Below are 21,630 nucleotides of genomic sequence, written 5' to 3' on the forward strand. Positions count from 1 at the left end.
CAACACCGAGACAGGGACGTTCCCCAGGGGGGAGGCAGGGAAAGGGGGGGGGGGGTGTTGGCAGGCCTGCTCACCAGATGACATCTCATCACAGTATTGATCTTTTTATAGTTGTTCCTGTGGCCCGTGCTTACTCAGGGGATTCGGAGCCCTCCCTGGGAGCACTTGCCGTGTGCGGTATCACCCCGGGTCGGGTGGCGGCTGCCGGGCAGCGGCTGATGGGGGGGTTAAGGGGACCGGGATGTCTTTGCCGTGACTGATACGACCAGCGGGGACTGGGGATGTCGCTTGGTGTCGCTGCACAGCTGTTCTGATCCCCGTTCTCCTTCAGGCCTGACCCTCCATTGTGTCCCAGTGGAACATCTGGCCAGCTGGCAGCGACGGCAGGCCTCTTCGGGTCTCTAAGCAGCCAGATGGTCGGGCTGGGGATGGATTGGACGAGCCTGGCCCTTGGATTGCTGTCATTAACCAGGGGGATAAGGTGGCAGCTTACTATAGCTATTAAGTAGCACTAAAATATGGCCCAGGGGTTAACGAGAGTTCCCTGTTTACACCGGGAGGCAGACCGTGGAAAGCAAGTACAAATAAAGTCAAGTGCAATCATGTATGATGAGATTACAAGCTCCCAAACTGTTGAGAAAAAGAGATTCATTCACAAAAACATTGGCTCACTTCTTAACTCAAAATGTCTTGGCTTTGATAGAGTCACTGAAAAAAAGTTCTCCTTCAAACAGGGCTTTTCTCACTTTTTCTTTCCGTGCAACCTCATTTGGCCCACCTGCGCATGAACTTGGCTGTCACCCGAATGAGACACCCTGCCCTGGAGACTCTGCTCATTCAGCCTCCTACACAGAATCATCAACAGAACTGTGCTGGGAATGTAAATGTCGGCACAGTGTTGACGAATTACCTGGGCCGCCACAGAGGCCGGCGGCAGTGTATACAACGGACAGGGAAATAGAAACGGTATGCAAATAGGCTTTTCAGATCAGATATGAGGAGATGCAAATTCTGAATGCGACAAGGGAGGGTTGAGGCTGTGTGGTCTGCGGGACGGGAGAGGAATGCAAGGCCACCGGGTGGACTCATTTTCCAGGCAAATTTGGTGGTTGGCTCGCTTCATTGTTTTGCAAAAGCGTAAACATTCAAAGTGCTGATAAGACCAGGACAAGTAAAATGGATAGATATTTAAAACAAGCAGCAGGTCTCTCTGAAAGACGTTGCAGGATGCAGAATCAGGGTGTGGTAAACGTGCCCTTCCTCGATCTCTCATCTTCTCGAGCTTCGGTTGGCAGGATATAAAAGAAAAAAACATATTCTTTGACGTTGAGCTTGAACCAACAGTCCGGATTTGAAACCTATCCTAGGCAGGCGATCTAGACAAGAGCCAGGTTTTGGCTCAAGAGCGGCTTGTGGTTGTGGGAGATGGTTATACCAGATACTGGCAGATGGCAGGAAACCTCACTCTTGGCAATCCACACTTCACTGCTGTGAGGTATTCAACGTTCACTGGCGGGGGGCGGCAGGGGGGTATTTTGAATGTGGAGAACAGAAGGAGCCGGTCGGCAGCGAATCGCCTGTCTAGTAATAAAAAAGACTGAGAAAAACAAATCTATTCCTACTGCCTTGGGCACCTACTCCAAGATGGTGGTCATAGAGGCCATGGAGTGGAACTTTTTCCAGATCAATCCGGGATGTTAATGGGGGAAGGAATGGAGCGAGGGGAGCGTTGGCCAAGCTAGCGAGACCGCGGGGACAGCTGCCATCTTTCAATTAGCCCTCTTTTTTCTTATCCTCTGCTCTGCGGCTAACAAAGGGAAGGGATGGTAGGCAGAAGGGATATGTGTTAAGCTCTCACCCATTTACAGTCAAAGCCCAGGCATACACCAAGAAGACCTGATGTTCATTTCAAAGAGCTGGCAGCCGAGGGCAGCTGTGGGGAGGTAGGATTAATGCTGTGTTTTTCCTCCCGATATCAGCCTCCAAAATTTCAAAGGCCAGCCATATGGTGCAGGATACATGCGCCGTCCATGTGTTTCGGAACATTGGTCGCAGCAGCGAGCTGAAAGTCAATGCTTATTATTAAAATTGGCTGAGACGCTATTATGATTTTATAAAAATAAGCTTTTGTATGTTGTTTACACATTGTGCACAATGATCTCTTGGCTCTTCTCAGAAGGTAAGAAGCCTCCACACTTAGGAATCGTCTTCCTGTTTCGGGTCACAATCCCCGACCCCGCCGGCAATGCTTTGTTAAGACGGTTCATTGGGCAAGCAATCACTCTCCAGCCAGTGGGTCACTGAAGGTCAGTGCTGCTGGGCTTTCCTGAATGAAACAGAAGACCATCTCGGAGCTCTCCACAGAAACGCTGAAGTCTAACGTCTTCTCCGACATGGCCCACCCTGTCAGCCGGGAATGTGACCCCCTTTCACCGTCGTTGACCCCTGACCATCCCCCCGGGGACCCCGGTCTTCACCCCGCGGAGTCACCCCTGGAACCAGCGCCACCCAACCGAAAGACAGGAGTGTAAAAGTGTGTGAGATGAGGGGAGGGGTGGGGGGAGCAGAAAGAAAAAAAAAGGGGCGAGGAGGAAGCCAATCCGGCGGCGGTTGTTTTGGCAGGGCCGTGTGCAGCGTCCTTATCATTTCATTAATTAGCGCTACACGTCGGCGAGGCCGACCGCGGCACCGTGGCGGCAGCTGTCCTGATTGATTACGGCGGCCGACGTGGCGCTGCAATTATCGCGGCGGCTGGAGACAACGCCTGCCACTTCTAATAAAGGACTTAACTCCCACCTCCCGTCACGCCCGCCGCGGAGAGCAGGAGGAGAGCTGGTGGGCTGGCTCACCGGGGGCCCCCTCTGTACCTCCAGTGACTCCCTTTCAGAGTCCCTCACCACAGGAGGCCACAGGCGTAGCCCAGTGTGGGCTGTGCTTCTTAAGCAGCCAGTCAGCTTCACTTAGGCTCGCCGGAGCGCCGTAACAACCTGAACAATGCTGCTCGGGTTTCTCCACAGGAAAGCATCCTCTATTAGGGCCACCAGCTGCTTTTTACGATTCACGGAGAGAGTGGAGAGGAAGAGAGAAATGAATGAGAGGTATAAGAGAAAGAGAGGCAAATAAAATACAGCAGAAGTACAGTGAAGAGCTTGGAATCCTGGCTTAAACGCAGTGCTCTTAAAGAGGCAAAACAAAAGGTGGAATTTCGAGTGTGAGCCTGCTTAAAAATGCCCACATGTGGCTAAGTAGCAACACTATTATCTTTCAGGGCCTAACTGATTACTTCTCAATGCTACGGGGATGGACGGGTGAAAATCCTTCAACGTATGCTAAGTAGCATGACGGTGGAGCTGAAACCGTAAGCGTGCTTTACTCATACGCCTCCGTTCCTCCTCATCTCCGTTTTCACCCCTTCAAGCAACAATCGGTGGCTGACAGCCACTAAGCGTTTTCCAGGCCCCTCCGTTCACTGTTTTGACGAACGCAGTCACAGCCATTCAACACCGTGAAAAGAGCAGGACAAACATCTCCCCCCCGCATCATATCAGCTTTCCTCTGGCTCCCGGCCGGCCCACAGCACTCCGTGGCTTTGAGTGTCACAAGCTTTAGCTTTGACTAAGATGTTTCTCCAGATACCCACCTGTTTTCATGCAAATACGTCGTAGCACACAGGCCCCCAGTAACACCAGGTAATCTCAACTGACAAGCAAGAATGCTTCGGCTCCAACCTGTGCACCACGCAGGCTAGTGGGATTCAATAGGGATCACAGGGCCACAAAGAGAAACAAGCCTCTCTATCAGCAACGGCCTAAAGCAGTCAGGGATGGATCATTCATCAGCCCCCACAATTTAACGTCATGTTTACATCTGGTGTTGTCCTGTTCTCACAGGCCCAAGCTCCTGCTGTTTGGTAAGCAGAGAGAAAAGCAAGGGAAAAGCCTATCTAGCCTTAACTATGTTATTTCAATATACACGATACAACTTCTACAGATGGAAAAATAATCCATTGTAAGGTATTTCATTATAGGGCGAGATAAACAAAATATAATACAGACCTAATCCAAAACGTAAGGGTTGGCCATGGATGCCAATAGACCTCTGTCCTTCATTTCAGCTGACAGTAGCAGTGAGAGATTTGTATACAAAGCCTCCGAGTGTAAGCAAGCTAATGTTAGCATACAGTGAAACTCTGAAGGACACTTGAAACCCAGGTTTCACGTGTTTATCCCAACTGTCCACTGCTCTGAAGGATCCCACTGCTGAGTATGGACACTCTGGAGCAATCAGCAGCTGGTTTATAGGCATACCCAGTGTTCAGATGAGACCAGTGCTAAGCTGCTCCATGGAGGCTGCTGGGTAATTAGGCCCGCAGATGGACACCCACCAGCTGTTTGTGACTGGGCCAGGGTCGCCATCTTTCGTCTGAACGAATGGCTCCAAGCCAACATGACTGCCTAGTCCTTAGCAGGCTATGTACCCATTTCCTGGGAGTGAGATAGTCATGTCTAAGGGGGGGTTAGCAGAATGACAGCCCCAAGACATCTGAGTGTCTTCCAGTCCTGCAGTATTTCTATATTTTTTATTTTTTTCTCCCCTTTGGCACTGACTTGCTTGTCAAGAGTGAGGACATACTTAAGCAGCCCGATGTGCAGATGTTTGGAATAACTCTCATGCAGAGCTTAGCAAGACAAACACACAAAAGGCTTCTCGGTTTGTTTGGATTTTCCCCGCATGTCCGCCGTCACCACCCCCACCACCACCCCCACCCCCACCACCAGCCAAGGGGAGAGGAGGACGGGGGATTCAATGGGGGTATCGGGTTCGCAAACACACAAAGTCCTTCCTGGCTTCCAATCCATCATTCCTGATTACAGCGGTAGGTGATGTGTGTCTGTGTCTCTCATGTGTATCTCCATAAACAGAGATAAACATGAGAGGGTTGGAGGGGGGAGTAGGGAGGGAAACGAGAGGAGAGAGGCTAAGAAAGTAAAGGATAGGAGCAAGGGAAGGGGGTAGGATAGAGGCTGGGAAGTGACTGAGAGGTGGAAGTTAATAAGGTGGACGATAGAGAGATGGAAGGTTAAGAGCAGTGTCAGGAAAACTAATGGCGACAAGACTCGGGGGGGGGGGGGGCTGATCAACCACTGATCAAGCTCTGATCTGATCAAAGCGCATCAACACACACGCAAACACACACATACACACACGTGAGCTGGTTACGCAGTCAAGAAGCCACATACACAAATGATGCATCTCAAATCGATCATTCTTTCTGAAATAGTTTGTCTACCTATCGTTGGTTTGAATGCAAAATTCAAAAGCGTAAAAAAACGCTACGTTCCACAAACTTTTACTTGTGATCAAACCAAATTGCTTGAGCAATCAAAGAAGAGACTTTTAGGAAAAAGTGGAATTGCCAAAACAGCAATTTAGCTATCGCCTAATCCTTTATTCATCATTTGTTTCTTTGTTTTCCAGGTAGAAAGATTTTCAATAAGTACACAACAAAATCGCATGAGCCAGCAGAACAAAGGAGAGGTTCTAGCAAATCCACCCCAACCACACCAACATTTTGATTCAACAAAATGATCCTGTCACTCCTCAACAGACAATACCAGGAATCTTCTGTAGGACTATAATCACTCTGTTCTATGAGTGTTATATCTGGAAGGGAGTTTTCCGTCCCTCCTTGTCCAGGGGCTCAGGTGGTACCTGTCACCTGGATTAGGACTGATTCTATGCTAGGCCTTCAAGATTAATGCTGTGCGCTGCAGCTGATGCAGATGCACTCTCCATCACCCCCACTGCTGAAAACCCCAGTGAAAAACCCCAGGACACACACAAGCTTTACGAGTTGAAACACACTGTTGAGACGCCCATGGATTATTCCATAGGTCACATGGTGTTGGGTGTCTCACTGTCCCTGTCTTCCAAAGCAAACAGCCATGAGATCCTCGGTTCTGCTGCTCCCTGACAGCGCAAAACCAACAGCCAGGGCGCTGGTAGCCCTTGTCGGGGCTAAATGGCACATTAATGTGAGAAGTCGTTAGAGGGGGAGCCACACACCAGTGCTCATTGCAGGGAATATGCAGGTAGGTAGCCAAAATCAACACTTAAACAGAGGACCCCCCCCCCCCCCCCTCGTCTCCGCACCACTGAAATCCGAAATGTGGGGCCCCCGTGTCTCAAAGTATTACCGCTAGTCTCGCCACAAAACACAAGGCCAATTAACGTCTCTGTCGGCCAGATGGAGAGGAGGTCCAAAGGCTATTTCTTTCTTGGTGGCCGTGTTGGATTACTTTTTTGGCCATGATTTAAGTTCAAGGCTAATAGCTTGGGGTCTATCACCCAAACTTTAAGCCTATTTGGCCCAATCCTGTGGTGTGAACCCAGACACACTGTCTATAGAGGGGCACAAACAAAAGGTTTCCAAATATGACATTCAAAGATAACTTTGGCATCATTGTGTTGAATATTTAATGCTCTATCAATTTGTCTATCAAACATTGTGTTACAACAGACGTGTGTAAGAAAAATGGAAATGGGCTAAATAATGATAAAAATCGGAGCACCAGCTGCATTCTATAAAAATGACTTAATTTAGCAGACAAGCTTGATTAGGGGTCTACGCTTCCTGAGATTGGCTTTTATCTTCCCAGAATCCTCTCTGGCGCTCTATCCTATACGCGTGGATGTCCTTGTCCTTGAGGGAATCAGAAGCACTTTACATCCGTCCTGTCTCTGGCAATGCGTTTCTCATCTTCATAATCCTGTGTGAACTGCTTCCCAAAACGTCAAATCCATTACAAGCGTGTTTGTAATATCCATCTAGGCTGACGACTGTCCCCCTGCCAGCGATTAGACATCATCCAACCGGCGTGTTTGGCCACAATTGCTAACCATCTGCCTTTGTCAACGAACATTACGCCGTCATCTGCAAACAACATTGGTTGTGAACTGCTCAAAACGGAGGCTCTAGCGGGGGAGGAAAGAGATTCTTATGACAAATGGGGGGGGGGGGGGGACAGAGATGGAGCAGCAGTGGTGATGGGGAGGAGAAACAAAGGCTCTTCCTGACAAAATTTGTGAAGCCAGGAATAAAGGACAAAAATCCGAAACGGCCCGGCCATTGTGGGCGTCACACAGTCACATTAAAAGCCTGACAGCACCGATAAGATGCAGCTCATACGCTCTTTCAGATAAACAATGCTTATGCCTTCCACACAGAGCTTGTAGTGTGTGTGTGTGTGTGTGTGTGTGTGTGTGTGTGTGTGTGTGTGTGTGTGTGTGTGTGTGTGTGTGTGTGTGTGTGTGTATGTGTGTGTGTGTGTGTGTGGAGGAGGAAGAAGAGGAGTAACTATGAAGGAAATGGGAGCTAGTGCCTTCTCTAGAGCCATTCCTTTATATGTTGCAACAAAAAATAAATAAGGGGGGGGGGGGTGGATGGTGGACGGTGGGGTACCCACAAGTCAGCTTGTCAAGCCAGAGGGACATCAGCTTATCTCCAGAGAAGCCCTCTCCCTGTCAGGGAGGGACCCTCTGATCTCCTACGCTCATTGGCGAGGCATGAGCTCTCTGCCAAGGCCTAAGCCCTGGGGTTTAGTGAATCAGTTAGTGAGCCAGACCCCAGGAAGGCGCCTGCCTAGCGAGCGCTTGGGTTCAGCACAGTCTTTCCTTTGCAGGGATTCTAGTGGCCTAAAGATACGTTAGGATGTACTGAACCACTGCTTTCTTTTCAGAGCTGCGGCATAATGGCTTCGGTGCAAGAAGACCTAATCTATTTCGCTTGTTCTTCCCTTGATGACTGAGAACGAATGGAGTGGGTGACAGGTTAGACACCCTCAGTAGTCCTTAAGCTCGGCTGGGCGGTCAATTGCTCAGTCGGCTGATATGTAAGGATGTGTCATCTCTCGGTCATACCAACAGAAAACAAGCACTTTTATTTCTGTTCCTGATTTGTTACACTGGAGTGGTGATAGCAGAAAAGAGAGGGGTGAAAGGTGATTGGAATGACATGCTTGGACAGGCCAGGGGAGTGCTGGAAATGTATCTGGCAATACCATAGCGAAAAACCAGCTCAGGTGTGGTTTACAAAAGGTATAGGTTAATCACAGATTTTTTCACTTTTTCCCCCCTTAATATCTTTGGTGGGCACTTTGGGGGGAAATTGCATTGACTACTTAATGCATTTTCTACTTGGAGGTGGGAGCAAAGCGAGCAAGACAGCAAGACCTTTTTACAGAGTCGAGGGCGTTCTAATGGATCTAAGAGTGTATCTAAAGACCCCAGAGTGTGTGCTAAGGGACAGGGGGACATATCGACACGAGCATAAGAGGCCTGTTAATTGCATTGTACAGAGAGAAACAAATTTATAATCGTGTCATTTTTGGTCCTAAGAAAAAAGCCATCTCCAAAAGGACCAGCACTGCCCAACAACACTTTCTGCATTAGAATAGATGAGCTCACGTATTCCCTCACCTCTCTATGGAGGGATTGTGGGTAATGATGTTTTGTCTGTTTGAAGGACCTTTCCTATCCCATGAATACTACATGACAATTTAATCATAATTTCAAATGCCATAAATATTTAGGAAGAATTCAAATAATTTATGGAAAGCTGCAATGTAACATACATACCGTTCTGTCTTTCATTCCCCCTTTATCTCATCTTTCACAGCACAAGGTAAAACGATGGGCAGCTGAAGTGCATGCTGGGATTTTCTGTAATTGCTTTCGTTGTCCCTGAAGCCCGCTTCCTGCCTTAAATCAAAAAAGGCAATCTCTGCCTGTAATGGCTCAATTAATAATTAAACACGTCTTTTTCCGCTGCCTTCCACCTGTGTATTTTCATCACTCAAACCTGTGTGGCTGTCCATACAGCAGTAGTACTACCAACAAAATAAACATTTAATACCAGCCACTTCCATCCACAGCAAATCACCCAGCTCATATGGCTGTGCTAGGACAGAACAATATCAAGCACCCCTCCTGGAAAAATAATAACGCACTTTAAAGTCATTACTTTATCAGTGAGCTAAAGCTGCTAAGAAACTACACCCTCTTGCTCACCACATAAAAATTAGATGAAATAACTAATTTGTATGTTAAATTGAATTTCATCCAAATGTGAAAACTTGTTAGCAAACGGAGAGCAGTGTGGCAACACAACGCCCTGCATCCAGACGTGTTGCCTCAGAGCTTATAGAAACCATACCGAACACAGTGTGACTGTCCCATGTTTGCCTGGACAGCCAACGCCCCACAGAAACCTCTGCAATAAGCAATCTGTCAACACAGCCCCATCGGCCCCTTGACTGCAAAGAGAAAGAGTCTCCCCAGTGAGAAGGCTGTGCCCTGTCAAACAAATCACAGAGGGGCGCAGAGTCGAGCTGTACCAGGCTTAGATTCCTCAGCGTTGACGGTTTGCGTTTAATTCCACCGCCAGCTAATCTGGCAGGCCTGAAGCCAGAGCAACCTCCGTGCTTCCCCCCACCACCTCCTGTCCTCCCCACCAGCCAGCTACCCTCGCTCTCCCTCCACCTACAATCCGGTCTGACTCGAGCCGTTATATCACCGGCATACAAAAAAAAAAGGCTGATTAGCTGGTCAGAAGGTCAACCTCCATTCATTATTTAATGGGCGAGGGGCCACAAACAGTGAGGGCCGGCGCGGCCAGGGGTGAGCGATACATCACCGTGACCTGGCCAGAGGAGGGCCCCGCCTGCTGAATACAAACATGCACCCTGCTCTACCCCGCCTGCCCTTCCCTCCTTACCGGCTGCCCTCAATTCCCCTCCCTGCCCCTGACCTTGCCAATCTCTCTTCCACCTCCTCCATGCCTACTCCATAATGCAGTGAGATTGCGGCTGGGTTTTTCCGTATGATTGCTGTAGCTTGCAGGGGCTAGTGCCATGGTGCAGCAACGCCAGACCCACAGGGCACTTGGAGAAGTGCCGGCAGCGGTAGAGGAGGAGGACTAGGAAGCTGATGAAGAGGGGGAAGAGGAGGTGGTAGAGGAGGAAGAGGAGGAAGAGGTGGAAGAGGAGGAGGCCCATAGCTCTTCTTCATTGACATGCGGCAAAGAGCGGCAGAACAAAGCCCCCCTCGGCAGCAGCCCTTGAGAGGAGGGGGGTCTGCAGACAGGGGCTGTTGATTAGCGGTTGGTCGCGGTGGGACCCTGAACTGTGGAGCACATAATGAGAGCTTAGGGAGCAGGGCCAGAGCACAGCGGGGCGTGGATGGAGGCCGGGGCCAGCCGGGGGGAGAGAATAAAAGGGGGAGGACGAGGGGGGAGGAGCAGGCGGAGACACTGGGTTTTACTTCACAGTCTGTGAGGGATTGATTTTGGACAATAGCAAAGATGGATCTACGAGCGTAAGACTCCATAAAAAAGGCCATAATATGGGCTTCCTGAAATCCACTGGTAACCATGTTTGTATGTAAACACTAGGAGGATCAAGTCTAAATCCACTGCCAAGCTAAATGGTTTATGCATCTTTTTTTCGGTTTGTTTGCCTCCACGTCAATTAGGGGGAATTGGTCCGACATCCCTGACAGCGCCCCGAGATTGGCCCTGTGTGGGTTTTCTATTCACATTCAAACGCAATAGCAGTAACCCTTTCATCCCAGAGAGAGGGAGAGGGAGAGAGAGGGGGAGAGAGGGAGGGAGAGAGAGAGAGAGCGAGATAGAGACTGAGAGAGAGACTGAGAGAGAGACTGAGAGAAAGACAGTTTAACATGGAGTCAGTGTTTTCTTTCCCTCTCCGTCTGCACGCTCTCTCCTTCCTTTGTTCCGCCGGTCTAATCCTGTATGTGTGGGCCGGTAAGTTTAATGGAAACAATTTATTAAGTCCGGCTTAAAATGCCATCTGCAGCTAAGCCCTGCAAAGCCGCTAAGCTCCCGGTTTCGCCCCAGAGCGCGCTGTGTTCACGCTTACTGTAATGCGCTGTTTAAAATGAGCACAACGGGTCAAAATTAATCGGGATTACAAGGGCACAAATCCACTTCAGAAATGGGTTTTCCACCAATCTTTCTCTGGCTACCCAAGATGCCCTGGGTCCACTCGCTGGACTGCAAACTATGATCCGCTGGTGGGGGTCCGCCTGGTGGCATGTCTACAGTCGACAAACACTGGCCAGATGAAATGGTCTTCAATAACATAAAGTACTTGATTTGCCAAAAAAGGATTTGGATTTGGATTGGCTATGGTGCTGAAGCATATTGCGTAACAAAAAATGCATACAGAAGTCCATGCTGTTTGAAGGGGAAAAAGTAGAATTGAAAGGTAATGCTAGGCAGTACTGCAGCATGTGAGGCATACAAAATACCATCACTCTTGAGTTTATTCAAGTGCCGGCACAGCAATTCTGGATCTCTCTCCTGCTTCAGCATGCTGGATGAACTACCACCATCTCCTATAGGCGCTAACAACACTAGCTAGGTGCATGTCTGTATTCACAGTGTGTGTGTGTGTTTATCTAGGCCAGGAAGCTGGACGGTTAAATCTCTGCTCCCCATGTCAACTCTGTGAAATGAAACTCTATCTAATTCAATAAGTAAAAAAAAACACCCAAAAAAATAAACACAACAAACCCTGACAAGAGTGCAAGTGCTGTTGCCGTGTTTCTCCAGCACACCTTCCTCCAGGAAATCAATAATTTGCAGGAGGTTTCGAGACAGGAAGTAAATAGAAAAACTCGCTCTAAACAGGCAGGTATCGCTTGCCCTGTTTTTTCTTCCCAGAGACCTTCCAACCTGATAACCCCCCAGCTGAGGGAGGGGTGCCGGGTTATCGTCTGCCAGCTGTTAGCCGACAACATCCAAGCACTTCAGATCCGTTCTATTCCTGTGTAGCTCTTAACAGGCTGTCAACACACCAGCGGCGAAGACGAAGGCAGAGCAGCAACCAGAAGACAGCGGGAGGAGAAGCGCACGGCACAGTTGCCGGGTGGTTTTTCTAGCACTGTGTGTATAATCACAGCGGTGTGGCGTCGGTGATTAGAGCGTTTGCTCTCTCCTCTCTGCCATTAGCCCCAAACCGTTTCATTAACGGTGGCAGACAACAGGACGACGGTGGTGCAATCTGGAGTCAAACCCCCTTTTGCACCATGCAGTGTGAGCGCGCACATACCGCAGCGACGGCACGCCGACAGAGCAGGAGGAATAGAGCTCGTAATGAAAGGAAGCGTGTTCCGGAGACAGGGAAGAATATTACAGAGACGAGGAGCCAGCCGTTCTCAAAGAGCTTTGTTTCACGTTTGACATTTGCTGTTCCATCGCATCCAACTAGACTAGTGTTATGAGTCTCTTCTCTCCTCTGTGTGTGTGTGTGTGTGTGTGTGTGTGTGTGTGTGTGTGTGTGTGTGTGAGATCAGAGAGAAGACAGTTTTTTTTTTTTCAGTTTATCCCAGAGGACAGTGAGAGATGCATAAAGCACATGCAGTCCCTGAGGGAAAACAGGCTGCTATGAATCACACACAAACACACACACACACACACACACACACACACGCGCATAAAGCGATTCATTTCACTAGTCTAGTTGAGCACAGAGAACGATGTTAACCAATGGAAGACATTGCCAATTATACATTCTCATCATCTCATCGTTACCTCCTCATCACATCACCACATCGTCAACTCATGCAAGCTTCGAGGGTGAGGGTGACTGACCTGGCCCTTACCTCACACCCCCCCTACTACTAGTTCTGTGCCTTTGTAGGTACCGCTTCTACATCCTTACTCACATGCAAACAACACGCACGTGCACACATACACACAAAAACACCCTATTCCCCCGATTTAGGCTGGCTGATGGGATTGGCTGCGAATGTAATTCCAAGCTTCTAATCCTTACTGGCCCCAGTGCAGGCCCTGACATTAGGGGCCAATCTAATTAGAGGGACACCGGCATGAACACCTCCGCAGACAGAGGCTCGGTTAAACAGGAATAAAAATCAAATCAATACAGTCTGATGAATATTATTTAGGTAATTCGGCCACATGAACAATGGACATTTGGTCAACATGGACAACATTTATTTTCATTATTATACCAGTGAAGGGAGAACGTATATGCTTTGACTGTTTATGGTGTCCCTTGTTTAATGGTATGTTCCAAAATCCATTGTTGGTATGCCTTGGGCTTCAACGGCAAATGTGGTCACACTCAGCAACCTTGAGGTTTTATTTTGCCCTTTAAGAGGGATATATTCCATGGACTCAGAAAACATTAAAGGGAAACCGACCACTCGGCTGTTTTCTAATATAGGAGAGTAACAGCGCTTTCTGCAAAAGCGCTGTTATTGACGTCTTTGGTGTGGGACTTGCATTGGTCCAGCATAGGATTCTTTTTTCCTTCAATCAATTCATTTTTCTCTCACTGTGTTCGATGACTCGCTCCAAATGTTGCCGTGGGCGGATAAGGCAAGCGCAAAGCATGCAAACAGACTCACACACACACAAATGACATACAACACATTTTGTGCATGTGCATTAACACACACCTACACACCTTCTCTCTCACACACACAAATACATCCCAACAGATTTTGTGCATGTGAATATACACACACCTACAAACCTTTTCTCGCTCACACACACACACACACACACACACACACACACACACACACACACACACACACACACACACACACACAAGTACATCCTAACACATTTAATGCATGTGAATATAAACACACCTACACACCGTCTCTCACCACACACACACACACACACACACACACACACACACACACACACACACACACACACACACACACACACACACACACACACACACACACGTATATAGTATAATTCTGAGTCTCTCTCCCTTTGGCCTGGCGTCCATCGCAGACCAGGCCTGCTGTCAGGGAGCTTGTTTTCGCCCGAGGGGAAGTTTCCCGTTTGTGGGAGCATGTGGCAGAGAAGCTTCAAATCCCCTCTAATGAGCCAATATGCAGGAGGGTTAAACCCTCCGTGGGGTCGTCCAACAACACAGAACACACAACGCACAAAAAACCCACTCCTACCACTACACACTCAAAGAGAGAATGTATGCATCTGTAGTCGCCAGACTCCGTTTATGCCCGCTGTCATTTAAATGTGAATGGAAGTCGGAGGATTAGAGGCTAGGAAGATTTGGATTTGGTCCACTGAGCCCGGTTCTCTGTTGTGTTTAATAATGAGGAGGAGGAGGCGGACGAGGACGAAGAGAGGGAGGAAGACAAGGATGAATAAAGAGGGGCAGTGCACACCAAGCTCTTACCTTTTGGTGTGGTGGGGGTGAAGAGCTTTTCCGATCCTACATCCGAAACCTGCAAAAAGGGGAACAAGAATCACAAGGGGAGGACACATTAAGATGGAGGCCTCCAGGGAGTGTGTAGGCGGACGCTGGCTTTGCAATCCTCAGGGTTCCTTCAAGTGCATCAGCATTGATAATCTTTATCAAAAACAAAAGGCGTTTTCAAAAGCATTTGTGTATTTCTGTCTAGGTCTCTCTGCTGACCCGGAGGACGGGGGGGACCATCACTGGAAGGCCGTGTGCCTCAGCGAGGGACGCTCCCTGTGAACCTAGCAGTCCCTGAGCGAGTCCCTGACCCCACCCTGACATTAGGGGGCACTGTTGTACCACCTGAAGGCTCTCACTCAGCACGGCACCAGACAGAGGAAGTCGCTAAGGTAGCTCCACGGAATCCACGCACAAAGATCCTCTACACACACACCTATATGGGCACATATTCAAACACCACCATCTTGGGAGTCCCGCACAACAACCCACACATGTATATGTTGTGTATACACATGTACACTCGCACCCATGCAGTGTAAATGTGGGAATGGACCTTCACCGATACACACACTCACACACAGAATGTGACTCTTAAATCTTGGATATCATCATTGTGTGTCTGGTAAGCAAACAAAGAGGCAAATAGGGAGACTAATAGTGCTCATAAAATGAAATGTCGCATTTCCATTCTTTCTGCATGAGCAGCACCTTACATGCAGCGCTGGCATTAGTCCCGGTTCAAATCAAGCAGGAAGGTCTTCAGACTGCGACCAATCACAAGGGGCCGAAATACCGACCAGGGTGAGATGCATTTTACCAGGAAGTGTGAGTGAAGTGGTCTGCGGAAGGATCTGGAGTGTTTAGCGCTAGCGGAGGGGAGACTAAACAAGTGAATGTTTTATCTTACGTACTCAACCTAAGTAGAGAACCCGGCAGGGCCTTGTACAATCAAAACACATACCTCTATTTTCCCGTGTGTGTGTTGTGGTGCGGTGTGTGTTTGGGGGGGGGGGGGGGCGGATCTGAAAACATGTAGCCTTCGGCTATCCGCGAGAACATCCAACGCGCTGATTACAAGGCAAGTAAACCCAGACACAACCTGGCTTTGTGCGGCGTGCTGGAACAACAACAAGCGCTGAGCGGTAAGCCCGGGCCTTAATGTAAACCAGGAGAACCCCCCCCCCCACCTTTCCCCCCGAGCCTTTAATGTCAGTCTATACAGTCCCTCTGTGTAACCCAAGCATTCCCCTCCCTTGCATTAGTGCCTCCCCACTGGGTTCCGCAGACTCCTGAAACTTTGTGAGAGTCGAGCATATGCTTCACCCAAAAGGCCCGGGTCTCCTTAGCTGCCACGCTAGTTATTTCTTTTTCTTTCTCTTCGGCGTGCGCACAAGCCACCAAGGAAACATATGTAAAGACTGAACAGTGAATCAGAGCAAACGCAGGAGACAGACAGAGAGAGACGTAGGAGAGGGAGAGAGAGAGAGCAGGAGAGAAGGCAAATGACGACGACGACGAGAGAAAGCAAATGATTTCGTAAACACAGATGGCCATCCTTGGCATCCCGTTCGTTCCTCTCAAGTGTTTGGAGGACGTGCTCTTCTCTCCGAGACCGGCACAATCTCCTTGCCGCATGCCACCGTGTGCTACTTCTTCATCGGGAAGGGGGGTTGAATGTCGTCGTTGTTGAAACGTTACTCTTTGCTGACGGTTGCTGTGGGATACTCAGTGTCTGTTTTTTCTTTTTGGATTCCTTCACCGACTTAATGCTTTCACCCAGGTTACGGGGGAGAGTCGAAGTTAGTCTTCACTGTTGGGATAGTTTGATTCCTAGCTGAATGGTTCTGTGTTCGAACCCCAACATCTGCCGTCAAGTTGCAGGCGTTCTTGAGCAAGACGCCCTGACCCCTACCTGCTCATTAATATTCTGCACCTTAAAGGGTAATTCCGGTGTAAAATGGATTTGGGATATGTTTTGTATGATAACGAGTCGAAACGTTCGTTTTGGAGCACAAAATCCGCATATAGACGCTTTCTTCAGTTGGCTGTTTTTAGCTGATTCTATCGAAACGCTATAAACTTGGAACGATGGGGGAACTGGTTATGGTTAAAACTAAATCGCTAATTTAAACCACTTAAAAGGCTAAAAGTAGCCTGACACTTCTTTGGTAGTATAATAAGGGTCTTAACATATAAAACGAGGCATTGAGAACTTTGTATGTATACAGATTGTTTATTAAAAAGGAAATTTTATACACACAATACCATCAGCAGACCACCCGTCGGCACTATTTTGTTATTAAGACTCGATAAGTAGATTGGCGAACACAGAGCTTGCGTGTTGCTGATGGATGTCACAATCTCTGTGTTTGTCAATCTACCTCGTTATCATACAAAACTCGTTATCATACAAAACATATCCCAAATCCATTTTACACCGGAATTACCCTTTAAAAACAAATCACTGTACATTGCTGTGGATACGAGCGTATGTTTAATGACTGTAACAAAAAAATATATAGCTATGACAAACGGCTGGGCAAAGAGATGAGAGAAGAGAGGGTGAGATCAGTTCACGGTGGATGTGTGTGCGGTCAACCCTTCCTTTTCCAGTCTCCCATAACCAGGGGCGGCGGCCTTACACGCACAAGCCCCCCTTTGTACGTTCTGGACGACATTTAACCCCCCCAGCGCTGCACTTCCAACGCTGTGGCGGGCGAGTGGGCGGGCCAACCTCCTGCGTGTTGAACCACCGCCACATCGGGCCCCATGTGAGGAGAGAAATACGTGGCCCTGGGATGAAACGAGGCTTGTCAAATGGACACGGGAGCCGGAGCAGGGGCAGCAGTGCTGCTGCCGGAGAGGAACTCAGGGTCACCGAAGTTAAACAGAAGAAAACACACACGCAGGAAGAAAAAATACTCCCCAAAGGGCTGGGGAGGAGAGGGGCTGTCAGACGCCGCCATCCGTACGCCATATAAATGTTAGAGCTCGGTTACCCAGAGAGCAGGAGACATAACATCTCACTGAGAAAAAGAACGGGAGCACCCGGCCGCCCGTTTATGAAGCGCTTGGATGGCTGTGATGTATTTATCTCTGAGGCGGCCTGGCCAGACAGCCCTTTTATTTTTTGTGTGCGGCGGGGTTGTTTCACATCCAAAAACGCAAGGACACAGACACAAACCAATATTTAGGTTTAATGGGTCTGTTTTGCACCTGCCAAGTCTGTGTGACTCAGTCGTATAATTCCACAATTACAAGGCAGGCTCACAAAAGCCCGTCTTAAAAAAGGCATGTTAAAAACAGGGCAAGGATTTGGCAAGCTGGTCGTTTATCTAGAACTCGTTTGAGGGTTTATGCGCCGGTCAAGTGGACATCTTTGAATAGGGGTGTAGGGTCGGACGGCGGAGCCGCCTGCGGTTGTGGTGGGCAGAGGTCGCATGTAACACATTCTTCACAATCTCTTTGTGGAGGGAACCCCCAGCTTCCACAGAAAAAAACTCAGACAGCTGGGTCAGGGTGTATGTGCGTGCTTGTGTGCGCTGGTGGATGGAGAAAGACACACTGACAGACAGAAAGAAAAACAGAAGAGCAAAAAGGCCAGGTTTTCCAAAGGAAACAGGGGGGAATTTAACCATAAAAAAAACAACAACGAAAAAACCCAAAGGTAGGGGAAATTCAAGCCACATTGCCTGGAAGCCAGAAAGCCCTTGGAGCGAGCCCCAGGAAGCGTGACCTTTACAAGGGCTCTGTCTGCTATTTGAGCCTGGGGCTTCTGGGGGCCCTGGCGTCCTCTCTGGAGGGCCGTCGGCGGGGCCTCCGCTTTCCTTCCCCATTCTATTCATTAGCCATGCTTTATGATTCAGCTTCCTCCCAGCCACACAAGCCCTCCCCCAGGAGAGAACCAGGCTGCTGGGGGGGGGAGATGGAGGGAAGGAAGAAATAAAAGAACAGAAAAGGAAAGGAGGCGAGGGGAGGTCACAGGGCCCTGGCGGAGGCAGCTGTGAAATCCTTCTGTTTCCTCCGCCGCCACAGTGGAATACTGGGAAAAGAGAGGGAGCAAGTGTGAGAGAGAGAGGGAGCAAGAGAGAGAAAGAAGGCCTGAGAGAGAGAGAGAGAGAGAGAGAGAGATAACTCGTGATAGAGAAAGAAAGAAAGAGCAGGGCATAAAGAGAAAGCGGTGATGGAGAGACGTGGTGGGGCAGTAAAACCCACCACAGAGTGCTAACTCCCAAAAGAGCATGATCGTAATTCCCAGATTTAGGGAATGCCAAATTACAAATTACACTGCTGTTTGTTCTAGAAAGTCCAACCCCAACTTCCCTCGGCACCAGTGACTTATTAGTCGCATAAATCTCAAAATAATGGCTGTACTGCAGAGGGACAGAGTGAGAGAGAGAGAGAGAGAGAGAGAGAGAGGGAGAGAGATAGAAGAGGAAAGAAAGAGGGTAGGAGAGAGAGAGTGAAGAAAGAAAGCGGGGTAGGCAGTAAAAAACCTGCCAGCATTAAGTGAGACATTTACTGCGAAGCATTTCTGCATTTGCTGAGGCAGCAAAATGGTTTTGTGTGTGCAGGGTGGGTGTATATCTTTCAGATAAACCATTCCATTTCACCTGATGACAACGCAAGCTAAATCATTAGGAGGAACGAAAAAACCATAGAGGACAAGCTTAATTGTATTTTGCTGTGTTAAAAAACGCTTCTACAACACAAACATAGACTTTTTTGTAAATTGCTGAAGCAAGGATGTGTGCGTTTGTGTGTGTATGTGTATATGTGTATGTGTGTGTGTAGCGCTAATCAAGACCATGACCTTCAGACATGAATTTATGAAAGGCATTGATCAGTTAAGTCTGTGATTTCCCAAAGACAGGAAGGTCAGCAATTACTCAGATTCAATTAACCTCATTTACTGAAGACTGCTGAGAGTCCAATCTCTCATGGCCGTAAACACCCCCTACCTGCCCCACCGCCGCTATATCAAACGATCCACAGCTGCCTGCCTGCTTACCTCTGATCCCAGATCTCTAACTGCATGATGAGGTTTCCTCATCATGAGAGGAAGACACAGAGTCTCGCTGTAGCCTCAACTGAACTGACTTACTTATTTACACACACATACACGCACACGCACGCACGTAAACACACATGCAAACACAAACACACACACACGCACACACAGGCAGAAGGAACCCATCCACCCACTTCGAGGTAAGAATATATACGTATCTTATTTCACCTGCAGGTCAGTACTGCGATCACAACAGCTGCCGTGTGAACACAAAGAAACCTCTGAAAGACGTGCTGTGGGCTTGTGCCGTGCAGAAACCTGTGATTACAGTTTGGTTCTAAGTCGTTTGGCATGCTCAGAGCTCCTGAAGGGGTGTTATAGGCCGGCCTCCCAGTGGTAAAGGAGGAGTAATATAGACGCATTGCACGCCACAGACCCCATTGTGAAGAGGAATGAATGTAATGCACGCCGTTTGGGAGAGAACCATGGAGTCGTTTAGAAGCTGCCATTTTGATATATGAGGAAGCTATTGGACTGAAGTTGCTGATAGTAGAGCCCGGGCCGTATCGACTGGATCACCATAATATTGTTGACTTAATGGCTTAATATCCTCACTTTTATGATATTTTGGGGACTTGCTGCACAAAGCAATCAATTCATGAATGTTGAAGACTTAACCGTAATCTCTACTGTAAAGCTGCAGCCTTTGCAATCACATTTGAAGCCCGGGTGCATTGATAAAGCAATCTATGCTTATCTATAGCTTGACAAAGCCATTTTAATATCAGTTAGAAAACAAGCAACAACAGACACCATTACTTAGATATATTTAAATTTAAACTTTCTCCGGAGGAAATGGTTTTGTTTTAAATATAGATAAGTAGCATTAGTCGCACTTTAAACTCTCCCATACAAACCCTTGATTTGTCACAAGCAGTAGCGGCACCTTGTCTTAGGCCTAAGGCCAGGTAATAGCATATGTCAGTGTTGTGTGATAAGGTTTGATAGAGTGTACTAAACAAATACAGCGTATCAATACGCCTGACAAACAGAAATACAATTATAATAAAGCGCCTCAAATATGACACTAGGGCATATGATGCATACGTATCCAGGAAATCTCCCTGTGCATGTATACGTGTGCGTGTGTGTGTGTGTATGGGGGGGGGGGGGGGGGGGGTGAATTGATAGCAGTACTGAAAAAAGCTAGGTAGCGGTCGTGTCATCTATCAGAAGGTCAGGGGAGGAAAGACACATGCAGCTTGAGGAAAAAAGATAGAAAGTGAAAGAGCAAGAAAGAAAGAGAGAGAAGAGAGAGAGAGAGAGAGAGAGAGAGAGAGAGAGAGAGAGAGAGAGAGAGAGCGAGGTGACTCACAGGCACAGACGGCAGCATGAACAGGCAGGCTCTCCATTACCCTGGCAGCACCTCGAGGTCCCCACAACCCTCAAACCTCAAGTCAACACTTCCCACCTCCATCACACCCACACACACACACACACACACACACACACACGCACACCTTCCTGCCAGGTGTTTCATCACTGTCAACTGCCACCTCCTGCTCCTCCTCCTCCCCCCCCCGACTCCCTCCACTTACCGCCGCTAACATTCCCCCCGCCTGCAGCCTCCAGCGCTGCTGTTGACAGGCCGGATGTTCCCTTCGCTTTGCCCATTAATGCTCCTCAACCTCCTGCAATGGACACCGCGACCAGTCTACCGCTATAACCCCCTTTGCTCAGTCTCCAACAAAGCATTTGTTAGCGGCGTAGCGGCTAACATAGCTTAGCAGCTAACAGCGTAGCGGCTAACGCTCTCCGCCCACTGTGGGGGCACCCAGGGAGCCACGTGAAGGCAAAATTAATTATCTCCTCCTGCATTCGTCCTTCTCCTCCTCCTCCTTCTCCTCCTCCTCCTCCTCTCCCCTCTCCATCCCCTCTCCTGCCCTCCCCTTCCCCTCCCCTGCCACGCAGACGTAATGACCTCCAGAGCGGTGCTTTATTATCAGCCCCCGCCCTCCCATGGCGAGACGTGTGCGCTAGCGGCGGCGGGGAGCCCCTACCCCACATTACGCCTCCATCCCTCCACACCTTGTCAGAACAGGTGTGGGGGCCAGCGGGGGCTGTGGTGTGGTAGCCCTCGACTCCCACTCCCCCCCGCCCCCCCCCACACCCAAACTCCACATCCCTCCAGCCCAGAGCTCGCCTCCCTCCTCTCCCCCGAACCTCCCACGCAACTGTCAACGAGCAGAAATCCGCCTGCGACCAGAGGCATCACCGAGATGGGAAGGCATTCCATAGTTACCGTGCAGAATGCGGCAGGCT

The 21,630-nt window shown here is 48.9% G+C and overlaps 1 protein-coding gene across 8 annotated transcripts in view; it reads right to left on the reverse strand.

Moving 5' to 3' along the window:
- Positions 1 to 21,630, reverse strand: part of fbrsl1 (fibrosin-like 1) — a 250,091-nt gene that overhangs the window by 23,300 nt on the left and 205,161 nt on the right. For all 8 annotated transcript variants that reach the window (XM_079746814.1, XM_079746817.1, XM_079746816.1 and 5 more), the window contains one exon: positions 14,274 to 14,322. In XM_079746814.1, coding sequence (XP_079602940.1) covers positions 14,274 to 14,322 — 49 coding nt within the window. The remainder of the gene's footprint in view (positions 1 to 14,273; positions 14,323 to 21,630) is intronic.

The sequence above is a fragment of the Pollachius pollachius genome (genome assembly GCF_949987615.1).
Source record: "Pollachius pollachius genome assembly, chromosome: 1".
NCBI lineage: Eukaryota > Metazoa > Chordata > Actinopteri > Gadiformes > Gadidae > Pollachius > Pollachius pollachius.